At 41.5% G+C, this 18126-nt stretch overlaps 1 protein-coding gene across 4 annotated transcripts in view; it reads right to left on the reverse strand.

Moving 5' to 3' along the window:
• ARID1B (AT-rich interaction domain 1B) overlaps positions 1 to 18126 on the reverse strand; it is a 329339-nt gene that overhangs the window by 95400 nt on the left and 215813 nt on the right. For all 4 annotated transcript variants that reach the window (XM_071549257.1, XM_071549256.1, XM_071549259.1 and 1 more), the window contains one exon: positions 3710 to 3953. In XM_071549257.1, coding sequence (XP_071405358.1) covers positions 3710 to 3953 — 244 coding nt within the window. The remainder of the gene's footprint in view (positions 1 to 3709; positions 3954 to 18126) is intronic.

An 18126-nucleotide genomic window follows, 5' to 3' on the forward strand; every position in this document is an offset into this window, starting at 1 on the left:
GAAACTAAGCTTGTTTCTTCAGAAAGTACATGTAACATTCAAAGCACAAGTCAAAATACTGATCTCTGTGAAAAAATGACGTTTACATATTTCTAAAGACAGCATTTGTTCTTCATTATTAGTAGAGCATACCCTTTTATACAGATAAAAATTGCTGTAGGGGTTTAAAAATAATAGAGCCTATTAACTTGTACAAAATCTGCTTGTCCATCATGGGTTAAGGGATTCCTGGCCTATCAGCAATCTTTCACAGAACTCTTAATATTAAAAATTTTTGCTGCTTACATTGCAAGGGAGAAAGAGCTGACAAAAGCCTTTGGCCAGTGAGATCAAAATTGGGGATGGGGGGAGAAAAGGGGAGCTTAGCTTATTTACATTTTTGCTTTGTTAGTAAACTGGAATGGTTGAAGCAGGAGGGAAAAGGAAAAAAAAGAGAAAAGTGAAATTAACAGCCACTAAATCTTCTGGTAACAGCAGTGCATTTTGATGATGTGCTGTGTCAGCTTCCACTAATGGTTTAGGGTTGAATCAGGCACGGTTCAAGACCCAGTGCAGCGCAGGGCATCTCATCGCATTCTCTGGAAGAGCATGTACCCTAATTATAAGGGGGTTGCGAAATAAAGAGATCGGGATTTCTGGCAAAGCAGAATAATTATCTATTTAACAGGAAATCATAATGTCATTTTGAATCAGTAAAAACCATGAAAGAGTAGCATTTTAGCCTTGTAATGAACGTGTGTCTGAATGAGAAGTGTTACCATTTTGAGAGAAAACTATCTCTCTGAACAAAAATGACCAAAGTTGGTTTTTCTGCTCCTAGGAGTTAACCTCCTCATTCTATTCCAGTAATGCAAATGGAAACAAAGGCTGTATATGCATGTGCCACTTACCACACAAAATACCTATCCAGTATTTCAGAGAGCACGGGAAGGAAATGCCCACTGAGCTAGGGACGTGCCAATGTCAGTGCTGTCTGTGCCAGGCTGCTCCTGTGAAATCTGTGGTGTGCGGCAGAAAGCAATGTGGGGTGGCAGGGTGGCAGTGGGATGCAGAGACAGCTTAAACAGGCAGTGGAAGAGAATTAGCCATTTGGGAGGTTTAATAGGGGGCTGTTCATTTGTCTGCCCTTTTGATGTTAAATTAGACTTCAATTTTGTTGCAAGGAAGGAGGCATTGGAAAAGGGATGCATCTCTTCCAGTAAACCCTGGGAAAGCAACACCTTTATTTTAACGCCCTTCCCACCAAGAACCCCCTGCAACATTTTGGCTTTCCCCAGCCATAGCTATCAGCAACACAACAGCTGCTCATTTTACAATGACTTGCTGGAGAGAGAATGATTGAAAGAGCCAATCTATGTCACATTGAGAAGCTGTGGCACAACATTGCAGGAGGTAATAGGAGAGGAATGAGGTCAGAACAAACAAGGGTAGGGTGAGAACGGAGAGGAAAATAGCAGCGAACAAAATTAATAAAGGCAAGGTGCTGTACTACACAATCTATGTTTAAAAATGGCCACAACCCAAGCGCTGAATGCTGGAAACAGCCACAGAAATGCAAACAAGCTCTGTGCTACTTTTTCATAGGGTCTCAGGAATGTGGCTGATGATAAAAGCTACCAAAAATCTTCATAATGGAGCACAATGGTGGGAACACATTTAGGTGAAAGCACAGTCTAATTCATATGGCTTGAAAGCCCCAGCACCCAACGGCATCCCACTAATCACAGGGTTTTAAATAGCAGCTTTAGTAGTGTCATTCTGTAGCTTGAGAAACGCAGCAGCGGCAGCACCAGCAGCAGCAGCAGCAACGCTACCGCAGCTGTCCGTGTGCCCTCCGGAGAGCGCTGTGCTAGCTCACACCTGGGAGTTCACCTTTAGCAGAAGAGCTGCAAAGACCAAGAGCTCGTCTACAACAGGGGAACAGTGGCAGGCAATTTTGATTTAGCGCCATTCATAAAAATCCCTCTGGAGAAAGAACTGCTTTTGTGTTTCCGCAGCAGACCAGAAAAGCACCGTGCAAAATGGTGGCACAGTTTATATGAAGAGGCAATGCTTTTCACTAGGAAAGTTACAAAAATGATCTTTGGGGGCTCAGCTGAAGTGATGAAGTGACTCTGACCTTGACCTTCAGAGCCTACCTCACTTCTGTTTCTACCCCACAGGAACCAGTTGGTTTCATAAAGGTTATTACTTTCCCCTTCTTGCTTCCCACAGTCTTACTCCCATCCTTACCTATCACAGCTACAATAAATCTATTTTCAATGTCACAACACTCTTCCCTATTCAGCAATCAGGCTGCTAAAATGACAATCCATTTACTTGCCTGAATCTGACTGTGGGAAAATTTTACCCTTCCAGCCAGGTGGACTACCTGGCTTCACTCAACAACAGGCATGGATTTCTGCACCACAGACAGGGAACTACCTTACAAATACAAAGCTATGACACTGCATATAATGCAAATACTCGAGTCCTGAGTCTGTCCCCACTATTCCTGTTCCACCAGAGCATGTGCTGCCAGTCCTAGCGCCTGGAGATAGAAGAAATAACTGCAGGGCATGCACACAACGTAAGGGCTTGACATGCTCAGGCCACATTTAATATGCAACATTTATGTGTGTACTGAGCTTACTTCCCTTTGCTTATCTAGTTTAACCTCTGCATACAAACAGGCATGAACATTTTATACAGATACCTTTGTAATGAACACCAAAACATACGCTACTCACTGAATTTTAATCTGCACTTGGTTTACAGCAACACTCAAGTCATCTAATGAAAAGGCGCCACTGCTTTCGTTTCTTTTAACTGAGCTCCATGTTTATTATTTTGTGGTTTTGTCAGCAACTGATGTTATCCCTGGGGTAATGTCAGCACTCTCCTACTCTTAGGAATTCCCCTAGTTTTCAAAATGTCAGAAAATGATAAAAAGTCTTGAGCAGCAGAAAGAGAATAAACTCATCTGAAATACCAAATATATATTGTTGTCTGTCTCCCTGCAAGTAACATGCCAGATGGGTAAGAATTTGAATTAATATACACCATATTTTTTTCTTCTGAGTATCTTAACAGATTTCCACAAATTTCTGAATGTACATGAATGACTATGTGTCATACTCTATGTTGCACAAGAGAGTGAATGGCAAGGATTCCACTAGTATTCCAATTATTACTGGTGGCGCTGAATTCCTAGCAACTTGTTAACCTTTGCAAGTATTAAGAAATATCTCATACAGTATTCTGAATTCATGTCCAAAATTACATTGTCACAATATGAGGATGGAAAATCTCTACTCAGCCTATAGATCTGTATTATATAGACACTACATAATACAAGCTCAACAGACCAACCCAACAAAAACACACAGAACTTAAAAAGGGTTCTGTAAATAATAGAAAGAAATCTGTGACAGATGATACACAAACCAAATACAAAAACTACAATCAAGTATTCACACTGGTTAATGAGAAAAAACATTTATCACACCATTATGTGGAGTCAATTTCAGAATTTTGAGCACTGTGAGGGCTTGGCACCTTTAGTTTAGATGGAATTTACTCCTGTTTTAAGTACGCATTTTTTTCCCGAAAAGGGCCCTGAAATTTGAGGATTCTCAGAAAATAAATTAACTTGGAAGACAACAGCATTTATTTATGTATTTAATGAACCTACTTGTTGGTTTAACTTTCTTTGTTGGAACGCACTTACCTGGAATACTTGCTGGAGAAATAGGACCAGATCTTGACTGGTTGCTTCCAACAGGTGAGCCCACGGGGGAAGGCGATGGGCCCCCGGGGATGCCAGAGAGATGTGGGGAAGCATGAGGGGAGAACGGAGACTGCGCAGGGTTGCTCTGCTCTCCTTGGCTGCTCGTAGAGCCTGAAGCGCTAACAGCTGAGCTCAGGGTTGCTTCAGTTCCAGTCGGCAAGTCATCAATGGATCCAGATAAATCCTGAGGAAAAAGGAAAAAAAGGAACATAAGTGGTTGTATGAACTAATACTCAAGGCCACAGGACTAAAGACTGGTATGGCAATGAGGTCCATTGGTTATTGCAGCAGGTTGTCTTTAATGTTGGTTCACATAGTTAAATGATGTCAGAAAACAAGGCTACTATGCACAGTTCTCTGCTTAGTCTCCAATTCTTTTGAGAAAAAGAACAAGAAAGGGCAACAGATGAATTAGAACCCAATTCACTCAGCATTGAATTTAACCTTTTCCATCTGGATTAAGCTTTCAAAATGAATCCCACAAATTCTGCTTGAGCATACCAAAACATCAGTTTCACTTTCACATACTATTCCATTTTGTGGTTTGCTACCAGTACAGTCACAGCTTATACACTTCACTCTAAACCATTATCCCAACGAGAGAAGAAGGATGTAAAGCACACAGCCCTTCTGATACTCCCATGCAGCTCCTGCGCCTCGCAGCAGAGACACGAGAAGAGGTCCTGCCCTCAGCAGCAGCACGGAACCTGCTGGCCACCAAGAAGCAATGGAGGCAGCTCCTCCACTTCCATCAAACACCAGTGTACAGCTCACAGCTTCTCTTGAATTTTATCTGAATGGACTGCTAAACAGCTGCTCCATTTCTGTTTGTAACTGCTGCTTTTTCAATGAGAAATTTCTTCTGTAGGCCATTGCACGACTGAATTCTAACCATGAACTGCTGGACACACTTCCTGAAGCTGTAACATGCGAGTTGTACTGGTCTCTGAATCTGTGGCAGTAATTTGGTTTTTTAATAATTTTAAGATCAGAAAGGAAAAACGAGTGCTGTGACAAAGCAAGCACATGCTCCCCAAATGTCAGGACAAATGTTAATTCCTAAGCATCATAGAAAAACCTCAGACAAACTGAGAAGTGCCAATAACTGTGCTTCTGTAGCTGTTGGCAAGGCACAAGTTGAGGAGTGTGTTACTATTTCTATTAGAAAATTCAGGTGCAAACAAGAGGCAGAGAGCTACCTCACATATAAAACAGGCCATTAAATGACCTCTGAGGCTTCCAGTAACTGGAATGACAGAGTGTGTGACTTTGGCTGATACTGGCTTTGCTTGTTTGGCTCATGCAAGTGTGGCTGTACCATAGACAACAGGATCCCTCGTCGAAGCAGCACAAAAGGAACTGGGCTTTGGTGGAGCAAAGACCTCAGGCATCAAACCCTTAGTGCAGCCTAATTTTCATAACAAAACCCAAAAGTTTTTTAGAAGTTACAGAGCACGGATGAAATGCATGTGGTGTACTTTGAGTTAGAGTTCAGCCTGACCACCTCCATGATGAGGGAGGCTCATGGCCAGTCTGCCCTAAGAGACACAAGTCAGTCTTCCAAGGCACAGGAAGAGCAGGATCAACAGTTTAAGCACTGGTAACACTCATTAGAAGTCAACTAGAATGCTACATGTTATTCCTCCTTGTGCATTAGGTTAGCAAATATGACCTAGCCAACTTAGCTCTCTGCAGGATATATGAAGACCTTAATTCCAATGAATTTCCACAAACACTTGGAGAACAACTCTCACCACAGTTAAATTTTAGTTTTCCTGACAAGCATGAAATTGTATGTGCATTTCATTAGGCACAAGAAATGCAAAAATTAAACCTGAAACTTCAGTCTGTATCTGGAAGCTGCATTCACTCGAGAGTACACTTCCGAATCCCTACAAATGAAAATTTAATTGTGAAATGGGCAATAAACTATTTTCATTGTTTCTTTTTTGAAACTATTAACTGTAGAAAATGTAAACAAGAAATAACACTACTTGGTACTGTATAGAGCACCACTAGACATTTTTCACAGTAGAATGTATTTGGCAAACAGGTAAGCAATTACTGCTTTTCCATACATAATACGGCATTCTTCTAAATGGAATCAAATTGCTGCTGTCGTGATGTGTAACAAATGCTGCAGGAAGTGCTGATAAAACAAATACTGTTGAAAAGCATGTAATAAACCCCTGCAAACTGAATGTAGCAGAATAGAGCCTGTTCTAAAGGGACACAAATTCTGTGTGAAAAACCAGCAGGCACCCAACTGATAGAAGATATAGCAAACATGCAGGTTAACATTCAGAATAGGAAAGATTTTAAAAGGATGTTGAGTAAAGCTTTCATTTGTTTCACAAGCTGCAAAGTACTTCAAAAAAAGAATTTGCCAGGATAATGAAAAAACCATGAAGCAGTTAGCACTGTCCATGATGAAATTATCTGCTGCTCACAGACTAAGGCAAAACCTGGGGACAGGAATGAAGTTCACTTTTCCTATCAGTTCACATCTGACTTCTCCAGCCTCCTACAAGGGTGAAGCCCCAGATGGGTTCCTCAAGTGCCTGCTTTTCAGGGACTTCCTCACCCACCTGATGCAACTCCGAAAAGAAAACCTCTGAGGACAGCACCCTATTTAAAGAGCAAAGCCACGTCACCCTCACACAGTGAAGGCTGAGGGAGCAGACTAATGGGTTCAGCACACTCCCAGTGCTTTGTGTAAGCACTGGGATTTCCTCCCAGGAATGGGGAACTTTGCAATCTGCTCACCTGCTGAGGATGCTATCGTAGCCTTAACTCATCAAGCCCATCAAGAAAGCCAGGAATGAGGTTGCTTACAGGATGGCATGAAAGGCTGTTGCTTACCTCGAAGCCTGGGTTGTGCAACATAACCTCCTACCTTGTGTTACAGTGGGCAAGATGAGAGAAGTATCAGCTGTCCTGCACAGGGTGGTTGGGGTTTATTTGATGTTTTGTGATTTTTAATTTCTTATGTAATTACTTTACTATGTAATTAATTTCTTTAATTTCTTATGTAATTTAATTTCTTCTTGTGATTTTTAATTTCTTATTTCTTGTGATTTTTAATTTCTTTTTAATTTCTTATGTTTTGTGATTTTTAATTTCTTATAGGCCTTGTGTAACCTTCTAAGGTAGAAAGCCTAAGTAGGCGAGCAACTGTGAAACTTCCAGCATACAAAGGCTTTAGAAACACCTCTGTTATCCACAAAAGCTAATTGAGAAATTAAAGCGAAACAGAAGAAAGACTTTATGTGAAGCACCCAGACAGAAAGCGCAGAAGTCAACTTACTGTTCATCCATCTGGTATTAGTATTTTAATATTTGCTTTTACCTCATTTTAACAGAGGAGTTGTGCAAATTTCACATCACGAACATTTATTTATATATAAAATACTATACACATACACATTATATAAGTAAATTACATGGATACACTTGCATTTATTTGGCGTATCCATATGTAAAGCTATTAAAAAGCCTACTAATAAGGGAAATTCACAGTGGTTTAAGCATACAGCCTAGTTAACAAAGAAGCTCTGTAACTAATACTCCTCTAGAGGACAATTTAGTCAGCAGGGCACCAACTCTATTCTTCTTTTCTAAGTACTATCAGATCTATGATGCCTGTAAAGAACAGAGAGACCTTACTTACTTACTGCATCTCATTCAAGCCAAGGCACCTTCAAGCTACAGTGCTTCCATTTATCTTGTTGGAAAGTTGGCAGGTTAGGTAATTGCTGGGATTCTTGTAAGGGGCTGGAGTCCCCTTACCCTAAGGCGTGCCTTAAATTTTGTCTCATTTCAGAGGCTTTTTCTGGAAAGCACTCATTTCTTCCAGTAAAATCCAGCAAGTTTAGAATTACCAGAAATCTCATGTTTCTTATAGATCTTTCTTGTAGAGCAATCTTATTATTCTTATCTATGGTATTGTTATCACTGTATTTTCATATGTGATATCAAATGTAAGAAAAAATGAAGGAGAAAATATTCTCCCCCATCACAAATCCATATTACAGTTTTGCATTCTCTATGTCAGCTTTATAGCCTGTATTATTCAGGACACCTCAATGTGCTTTCAAAGCTCATTTCTAGACAATACCTTGATTACAAACTCAAATGTCCCCATGCAGGATTTATCTCTTTTAGCAAAGTGTTTTATCTCCAACTATCTTCACTTCTAGCCTCCTCTTCCACCTATGCATGACCTTTTTGCTTGTCCCTCTGACAAGCACAGGAGCTGAAATGAACAGGATCACATTGTGCTTGGGATTACAATGTTATGCCTTCCTGGTGGTACGATCTTATCAGACTGACAGGAGAGACACTCTGGAAACAGCACACCAATTTAGTATTGCAATGTGGGCAGCAAGGGGTAGAAGGAAGCAAACTGCTTATATAGAGCCAAGAAACCCAAAGTTACAAAGAGAGTACAAGAAAAAATAAACCAAAACCAAACACCCATCTATAATGGAATAACATTAACTTACAGTGAAAAGGAGACTACAGTAGCTCAGTAATACCACCACAATTTTATACTCTGAGTATGACAGGATTACAGCATTCACCATGGAGGAAAAATTTACACCACAAACACTGCATGAACTTGGCAGTTTTTTGCTCAGCAATGTCTCAGCAAGCATAAAGCAACATTTTACTGAAGGGATCCCTTGGTAAACACAGTTGAAAAAGAATGAGCACCTTCTCCGAAATCACTAAAAAGAGAAAGCACCTTGCTAGCGGAGCTCCTATGCCACTGTATTACAGCCCAAGTTTACTAAGAAGTTCCCACAGTTTGGGGCTTCTCTTGCAGGGAATTGCGCAGAGCACATACAACCCGTGACTTATTTAAATTTTCCAACTATTGCCTACCAGTTCCTTTATGCTCAGGGAGTAGAAATAAAACAGAGGTATTTGGTAGATGTTAAAATTAAAGACACACAAAACCTCTCCGTCTCCAGACTCTACCCTACCATCCATTTGCTAGCATGAATCCCAGCACTGCACGCAGGGAACTGCATCAACTGACTGGCTGCAGGATCAAAGCCCTGCTCATTCCATTCAGGCCTTCTCGGAGCATTTCATTGGGATGGAGGATGGTGCTGCTCAAGAGACAGGATCCTGCATAAAATATCCATCTCTTTAGCATGAATCACCACTTCAGAAGTAAAATTATATATACAACCAAACATATTTTACATGTAAGTATGTAAATATATATTCAAGCAGACATACACTCTGCTATTGTTTTCAAGCCATGGGGGATTATGAACAATATGCTCTGTAATTGAGATTAACTTTGAACAAATGATTTGGCTGACAAACACACATATGCACACAAAAGAAAAACCCACAATAGCTCTGCTTAAATTTCAAGATATTTGTAAGACCTCTTTTCATCACAAAGCAGCCTATAATAGCATGTTTCAAGAAGTCTTCCAAAGGCCCTGCTGGTCACATTGTGGAAGCAGCGAGTGAGCTAACAGCCTACTCTCGCCTACGCAACCAGGAAAACACACGGGTGCAGCAATGGTTCGGACCACGCGGAAAATCCTTTCATTTTCAAAGGCTGCTCCCCCCTACACGGGTGTCTTCTTTCCACGCCAGATGCATAACTACCCTCAGCTAAGCAAAAGCGTAAAAATGTCTCTATTGCACATCCTTAAAAAATTAACAGGTGACAGCAAGGCTGCCATTACGTTTTTGTTGAAGTGCCTTTTACACTCCTCACTGAAGTTCATTCTGTAGAGAAAAGAAGGTTCATTCCCTGAATATTCTTAATTCAGGGTTTGGAGAAGGAAAAGTAGAGAAGATCTCTTCTAGTACAAACACCTCCTTGAGGAAAAAGTTTGATTTCTACTGACAGGCACAACTCTACCTCAGAAGACACTATTGTAAGGAGAGGACTTGTTTCACTTCTAAAGCAAAGAAGCTTTGACAATAATTGGGCAGAAGTATTTCTTAGTTACTCATGGTACCTAAAAGTCTTACTTAGGTCTGTTTATTATGTTACAGTGGTTTTCTCCACATTTTTAACTTCAACCTCTACGTGGTAAACTATTCATGCAATATTCCAGATGAAGACAATTCTAAATGTATGATAAAAACACCACCTAATTTAGTGACAGAGCATCACTTGCTGGGGAAACACATTTCCGTCATTCTGTGAACCTCACAGGCTTCCAAAAGTAACTCGGTTACCTAACTGTGTTGCAAGTACTCTGATTAGTAGCAAATACTTTCCCTGAGAAGTTATAGAGGCAAGTCCCTGAGGATGCACAAACTTTTTCCCCCAAAGCCCTACAATCACTCAAGCAACCAAGAAAAAGTACAATCGAACAATGTAGTGCCAGTCTTTTCAATCTATGGGATCCTGGAATTAGATCAGTCTTCAAGAAATTATCTACAAAAAGCTGACTTGGAAAAACAGATTCAAATCACAGCTCACTACCTAATTGCTAAGCAAATGACTGTTCTGGATAGTTCTTATTTGCAATTTGAGTACGAAATGAAATCCCAGTCTGAAAAATTCCTCCCGACTAAAAGTGCACAGAAAATACTGTTTCTAAGAAAATAATAAATAAATATTTGTTGAGAGTGGAGAAAGAGCAAAGGGAGCTTTGGTTTTTTCATTCTTTTTCAACAGGTTCACTAAAAAAAGCATGAATTTTTCTGGTTCGGTTTTTAACTGATTCAGGTTTTCTCTAAACACCCAATGGGAATGTTTGAGCTGCTAAATGTGTGCGTATGGCCAAACTTCGTGAACGCAGATTTGGGCAGGGCTCTCCCCACATGGGTGTGCCCTTCCAGCCTGTGCAGTGGATTTTTTAGGTGAGGCACAGCGTGTGCAGAACTGGCCCCACCGTTTAAGTCCTAAGATTCATCTGCCACGGCCGAGCGAGCTTGGACAGTGACAGTGAAGTCCTCGGGACTGTCACAGCACCTGGTACTAACCAGGGCTGACCCTGCTGAGCATCCGAGATCTGACAGGATGGGATGGCAGGGAGGCATTGAACTGCCAGGGGACAGTCCCACTGAAACTCGAACTCATGACCTTGTGATCCAGAGTCCAGAGTGCTCACCATTACACTATGGGACCGTCCCTGCTGCTAAATGTAAGGGATCTTAAATGGACTCACTGCAAAATCAGAACCAACCAACCAACCATAGTATATCTTTCCCCTTTCTTTTCTTTTTTTGTGTGACTCCTGGTCCTAAGAACACCAAAGTGTACACAATGCCTTGGTGCAGAGTGTCAGAGGCTCAGATCTCATATTAAGGGCCTGAGCTGGTAGGAGTACACAGTCTGGGCAGGAGAGGCTGTGGCTGAAGGCACACTCCTGGCACATGTGCCTGCAACCCTGAACCTCCATGGACAGAGAACACCACTGTGACAGCACAGCCTGAGAGGGTCAAGAGATGCATCTGGCCTTTCCAGCTGCCCAGGCAGGACTGCCACCTGAATGAGGAATATGATTTTGTCCTGCTGAATGTGGTATCTCGATGTAGCATTCAATTCTCAGTTCGTTTAACAACAGAGTGATTTCTTACTGCATTTATTTAACAAGCAAAGGGGCTGTGTTTGTAAGACAACCTTAACTGAGGACAGAAATTGTTGACCTGGGGATACAGGAGTCCAAGAACAGAACATGAGATGACTGTATCTGTCAGACACAGGATGAGAAGAAGTTGCTAAGAGGGATACAATCACACTTCTGTGACTACACTGATCCAATGGGATCTTCTTGGCTTGTCCAGACAAGAGCTTTACACACAAAAAATGTACAGTAATTATAAATTCAAAACTGACACCATAGCTTCGAGGCACCAGACGAAAGCCAAGACAGCCACACACCTCCCTGTCCATGTCGAGAGCCGCTCATTATGAGGTCTGCAGCTCCCTGACAGTTACCAGGAACGGGGCTCCTGAGGCCCACAGCTCCATCAATGAATCTCCTAATGGCATAAAAACCAGTCACTAGTTTATAAACATTGACTCCCCTGTATGAAACGATAAATACTAATGACCCATTTGCTGTCAAAGCAAATTGACAAAGTCTAACAAGCACTGTAAAGAGGTAGGGGGACAGACTGTCTGACAGCAATACTTTTTTATATAGAAAATAAACAGCAAATCTCCAGAACAGAAAAACAATAACACAGCATCTCTCAAGATGGGAACTTCACTGTTTATCTCTCAAACAGAATGCTTAGCATGTAGAATTTCTGGAAATAAAATTTAAAGACAAAAAGCCATGGATCCTTAGGAGTAATTTGTTTCTTCAGTATTGTAGCAAAGAAAAATTTCCACCCAACAACTCTTGTAGCTACAACATCAGCCATTTATCATCAATAAATCATCAACATTTAAAACAACCAAATCAATGAAAACCACAACAAATTGCTCCTATGAAGAAGAAAGAAAAGTTGTGTTTACGTAACAGAAACCTAATAAAATGTAGTCATCCTCATACTCTACTTCCCATCTATAGTACCAATCTTAACCATTCCCAAACATGAAATCCCTTCTGTTAAGGTTTTTTCATATAAAGGACAGTGAGGTGAGACAAAACAACTTTCCTGTTTTTTGCACCTCTTTGGATTACAACCATTTTCTAGATCATGTAGCCTACAGTTCCATCCCCTGGGAGAAGACAGGCTAAACTGGCAGAATAAAACAAGAGAGGAAGCTGACTGAAGCAAAACGTGTACTGATCCAAACCCTTTCAAGCTCTCTGGAGCTTGTTATTTTGACGATCACTATCCTCCTTCCTCTATGCAGCAAGCTTGGAATTTGAATTGCCACTGCATGACCACCCTGCTCACCAGACGAGACGACTTTCCTGGCTGTGCTTCTGGCCATGCTGAATTCAGCATCACAAAGCCATAGGGAAAACACCATGTGCCTGCTATTCTTCCTCTCATTACCTACTTGTTCTACTTTTACAGCTGATGTAGGAAGAAATCAGACTACACAAGCAAGGAGAGGAGTACTAAATCACAAGAAGGACAAACACAGATTTGAGTAAAAGCGTATGAGAAAGAACAAGACATTACCAATAGAACATATGGGTTGGTAGATGTGAAGGAGACCAAAAATTTTAGCAAGAGCAGCAGCAATATGCATTAGAAAGTATTGCTTACTCCCTATATTCAATTTACTCTGGCTACCATACTTTTGGAAACTTGTAGCACGTGCAGGCAGATGCAGACTATCCTTGAGACTACATATCCAAAAATCTGATGCTTTGTAGGGTGTGGCTCAAGCAGAAAAGAGCAAACAAAACTTCAGAACACCATAACATGAAATGTGGTAAAATTCACACCATGCCTGCCCTTCAGCACACCCACATGAGACTGCAGTGCAGAGATTCTCAGTAGGTCTGTGAAGGACAGCTCACGTAGAAGCTCTTCAGACATAACCACACAACGTCATGCGGCCAAATATACCTTACTATTTACTACTACAGACACACCCTGAGTCACAACACACCTATTGTGCAATTATTAACATCTTTCGACATGTGCTTCTCCAATTACCCCACATGGCATAAAAGTTTGGACCTACAATAGTACCTGGTTTAGAGACTGCAGTTGATAGAACAGAGAAAGTGTTTGTCCAACAACCAACTGCCCACTGATCTCTCAAAGCAGATCTTTTCATGCCACAGTAAGTTAGGCAAGTTGATAACAAGTGAGTTGCTCTGACAGCCCAAGGCCACCTACGTATGGAGCACCAAAAAGGGCTGAAACAACTGATGAACCCATATACACCTGCATGCCCAAGGTTTAGAAACTCTTGATCTACAGCACTTGCCTTTTTTCTTTTTTCATATTAATACCTTTTGTAGAGCTACAGTTTGATAAAAAAGGATGTCCCAGCAGGTTACCGTGGGAATAAGGATCTACAAAACATAGTTTTTCATTAGCTTAGGGCTTGTGCATGCATCATACTGTGTCTCTTTCTTCTCTCTCCCACAACACCCTGTAACCAAATACCACAATTCAATGAGATGGTAAATAAGCCCCAGACACATCTTAAACTTCAAAAACACAGGTGCTCTGTTAACTTTCCATCTCTTCCTCTTGAATCAGAAGCAGAATGGAGGAGAAAAATGTATACATCAAAAAGACTGATAAATGTTACAAAAACTTCCTTTTTAAGGAACTGAATAAAATTACTTCCCTCAGAGAACAATATTAATTAATTAATTCTTATTTAAAATACTGGATATACAGTGTTACGTTGGGGTATCAGGCAGAAATTAGTGTTATAAAGTTTACTTCAGTACATTCAGCCTGATTTGCCACTCTAGGCTCATTCCCTCAGCATCACACAAGAATTTCTTATCCTCCTCTCTCTTTTTCTTTTCACTGAACCAAATGCTCCCCAGCAGTGCATAGTTTGACAATCAGCAAAGCACAAATGAACAGGGCTGTGATCACTCTGGCTCTGCTTTGCTCCTCACCCCCTGCCATGCACACAAACTGCTTACGTCTTTCTGAGGTCTGTGTGCCACAGCAGCAAACACAAAGAGTTACCCTTCAAGAGCTGTTCACTCAACCCCTCCCACCTCTACATTCTCCAGTAACCTGGGAAAAGGTTGGGAAATGAAATCCAAGACAGTAATTAAGCAGAAAATAAACTTTCAGATTGCTTCTCACACACCCCAGCTAGAACCAGACTCCTTCAGCACTCCAAGTTCTGGAATTCACATTTCCTTGCAGTAGGTTCAGTGCTGGTTGGGCATGCTATTGTGCAAAATAATTGAGTGGCAAGGAAACACGGTATTTTGAGATGATACGCCTTTAACAAACTTGAGTGGAACTCAGGTTTCAGTAACTTCTATATAAATTTCAAAAGGCTTTTGAAATTCTAGGAATGTATCTTGGCCTCAGTTTTCTTTTTTGAAATGATGCCTTGATTAGCCTACCAGGAAGGATAACTTCTAGCACTTCAATTAAGCATAAAGAAAGAATTCTGAAAGGCCAACCCCCTCCCCTGTCTGCTGCTAAGCATGCTGTCCCCGCTACGGCTTACAGACTTTGATTCTGGGGTGGGAAGAGGAATCGCCAGTCTAAGACAATGGCATGGTTGTCTTGACTGCCAAGTGATTTAGCTAATCTTTATCCAACAGGTTCATAATTTTAGATGCACTCCTGAAATCCAACAAACGAGAAGACACGTGGAAGTGTCACTACAGAAGTGTTAAACCACACAGACTATGCAATCTACTAGGGAAAAACCAGACCAATTACTACTGTTCTTTAATTAATTTTTCATACAAAGGAAAGACCTCTATGGCGAATTCTGAAAGCCAGCTTTTTGTTTGCCTGAGCGTTGTAGTTTTTTCTTATGATACACAGGACAGGGAGTCCTGAGATCTTTCAGACAAAACTTGTAGGGGGTTGTTCTTCCAAATTTTTCCTTGGCTTTAAGGATAGAGGCTGGTATTGCATAGAACTACCAATTCATTGCAATGCTAATAAAAACACTCTGAAAAAATGCTAAGAAACCATGGGTAGGATGTCTAATGTACAGCAATTGTGATCTGCAAAAATGCAGTTGCCGCTCCAGGGAACAGAACGGGTGGACACTTGGTGGAGCCTTCCTGAGCAGGGTGCTTCCTTCTGCCTTCTTGTATGATGGTACTTTATCCAGCCCTTCACCTGAGGTGCCAGCTGTCCTTCCCCAACACCTGCCAGGGTATGTCCCTGCTGCAGCTCCCTCCAGCAAGCACCACTGGAGTACCACCACAGCTCACAGTGCATAAAATATTTGTACATACAGTAAAAGAGAACTCTTTTCCCCACTGATTTCTATTCTTATGGCACTGAATTTTGACGGTATTCATAAGTGGTGTGAAAAAAACATGTCAGGTAAAATGACACAGGTGGAAAAAGGAGCAACTGCAGCTGGAAGCTTCTTTGAAAGAGGGCTTCCCAGGATCTCTTCAGGCAGTGATCCTTTGCTCTCCTCTCTGGCTGCTGCTGTTACCCCATGGAAACCCACCAGCACATGCAGCAGCCTGAGGAACTGCAGCACTCATCAATGGCTGCATCAAGATGAAGCAAAGAGAAACTTCAGCCCTGCCAGACCTTCAGGTACAGCCCCACCTGTTGCTGATTCTCCATTCTCCAAGCCTATCTGAGCTACAGAACACTGCTTAGGGAGCTGGGCCAAGAGGTCTTCTGGGAAAAGCATCTGATAGAAAGATGGGAAAACAGCCATCTGCGTCCTCGTACAGTTTGAAAATGCTACAGCTTCAGAAGGATATGGTTCTTAACTTTCTGGAAGTTTTGCTGCATGGCTTGTAAGGTCGTTGCTGCTTTGCAGCAGTTTTGCCTGAGCTCCTGTCCCAGTCCCCTGTTTGCAAATCCTCTGTGCTGAAGACTACAAATAGGATGAATGTTCATACACTGCTGTCTTTCTTTAAACAGCCCACTACCTACATCACAACTTCTAAGATCTACCTGATGGAACCATCAAACCACAGCTCATTTCATCCTCCAGTTACTCATTAGACAGATCACCAAAAAAGAGAGAAAAAAACACAAATCAGTAAGTTGGATCTTCACAAAGTCTCAAAATCCTCCTGAAGGGTGCTTGTCAGAACAAACAAATGTACCAGAGGAAGAAACAGCCTCATGAATTAAGTAAAAAAATAAAGGGAAAACATAGGAAAATTTCCACAACCGTGCCAATCTGTTGCGAGCTGTACCCATGCCAGTGGGCGGCTTCGGGGCGCCGTAGGATTCCTCAGTGCAGTGCCAAGCTCCAGCAATATTGTTATGGTTAGAGAGGAATTTCTCACAAGAGCTAACAAAGGCAGAAGGTCATAAATAAACACAGCAGGATCGCCTTGTCAGTTCTCATTATTAGCGCTGCAGGCACTTGCTTTTCTATGGGCTGCTTGCAGGTTCATTTAAGTGTAAGAGCTCCTCCTCAGAATTTCACATGATCATAAATAAAGACAACGTTTCGTAAGAAAGAAGGGCACACCTAAGTTATGATTTATTTATTTATTTATTTCATGCACCCAGGGGCACATGTGCTTGAGCCGCCTGTGCCGTCTCAGCAGGCCCATCCACACACCCCCACGTGGGCTCCCTGCACTGCCCAAAAGGTTTCGCTCAGCTAACGCAGAGCTGCAACACCCTTCTATGCTGGGCTCCATGACGCCGTGCAGGCCTCCCTCGGACCCCGGCTGTAATGAATGAGGAGAGCCTTGTGCTACTGTAATAATGGTCACCAGAATTACATCTGGGCAGGAAATGAGGCCGAGCTCCTAAACTGATCCTGACGTGCATTATACAACTAGCAGAGCACAGCTGTGGGATCATTATTGCAATTATAAAGTGACATTTAGTGTTAACTTTCTTCTCCTACTGCATTTTAAAACAGAGAGGGAGCAAAACCAGTAACTGTAGGGGTACAACTGTGTGAAGAAGGGAGGGGAAAGTTCTTAACATCTCGAAGTGTTGGTTCATCTCCTGTCAGAAGTTAACAAGCAGCTAAGTGAAAACAGCTCACATCTCCTATACATACACCCACCTATTTATCTATATTCACACCTATATAAATTAGTGAAAAGTAAACTCTGTATAAAACTAGATGCAGTTTAAATAAATTAACAATATCACTTAATGCCTGCCAATTTCAAGTTGCAGATGTAGTCTTTTCAGAATATTATGGGAAATCTAGACATCAGCAATGCTATCTCTGGAATACTTTTATTTTCTATTTATTCCTCCAGAATTAAAAAAGTAAACGTATTACTAAAGCTAAAAGGTTCATGACCTTGGAAACACCACTAGTAAACTAAAAGCAAATAAAATAACAGGTCTGATGCTATTCAGGGGATGCCTAACAGTGGGAAAACCACTTCTTGGTCACCACCCCTTCCAACACAAAGGAGGTAATAGAGAACATAATTACCCACCTGCCAACCTGCCCCCAGAACACTGCTCCCTCGTGTGAACTGTACTGAACACCAATGAACCAGTTCATTAAATGGCTGTGTCTATCTTTCTAGTCTGCTAGAATCTGACCAATGTTTTCATTACTATAAACTTGAATTCTCAACTTTTAAACCAGCATGACTGACAAGCAAAAATCCTGGTGCCTTGCATGCCTTCTGTGAGAAGCTCAGGAAAATAATTTCCCTTCCAGTTTGCTTCCTACACCATCAACTGCTATCAAAAGAAGTCGGGTTGTTAGTCCTGATGCACTACGGCAGAAAAGCCATGTTCAAAGGACTGTTTCTGTGAGCTGCACAGCCCTTCATTACACACCATTCATCATTATCAACACCAGGAGTAGCTGGAACAGCCTTTGTGAA

This window comes from Pithys albifrons, chromosome 2 (assembly GCF_047495875.1).
Source record: "Pithys albifrons albifrons isolate INPA30051 chromosome 2, PitAlb_v1, whole genome shotgun sequence".
NCBI lineage: Eukaryota > Metazoa > Chordata > Aves > Passeriformes > Thamnophilidae > Pithys > Pithys albifrons.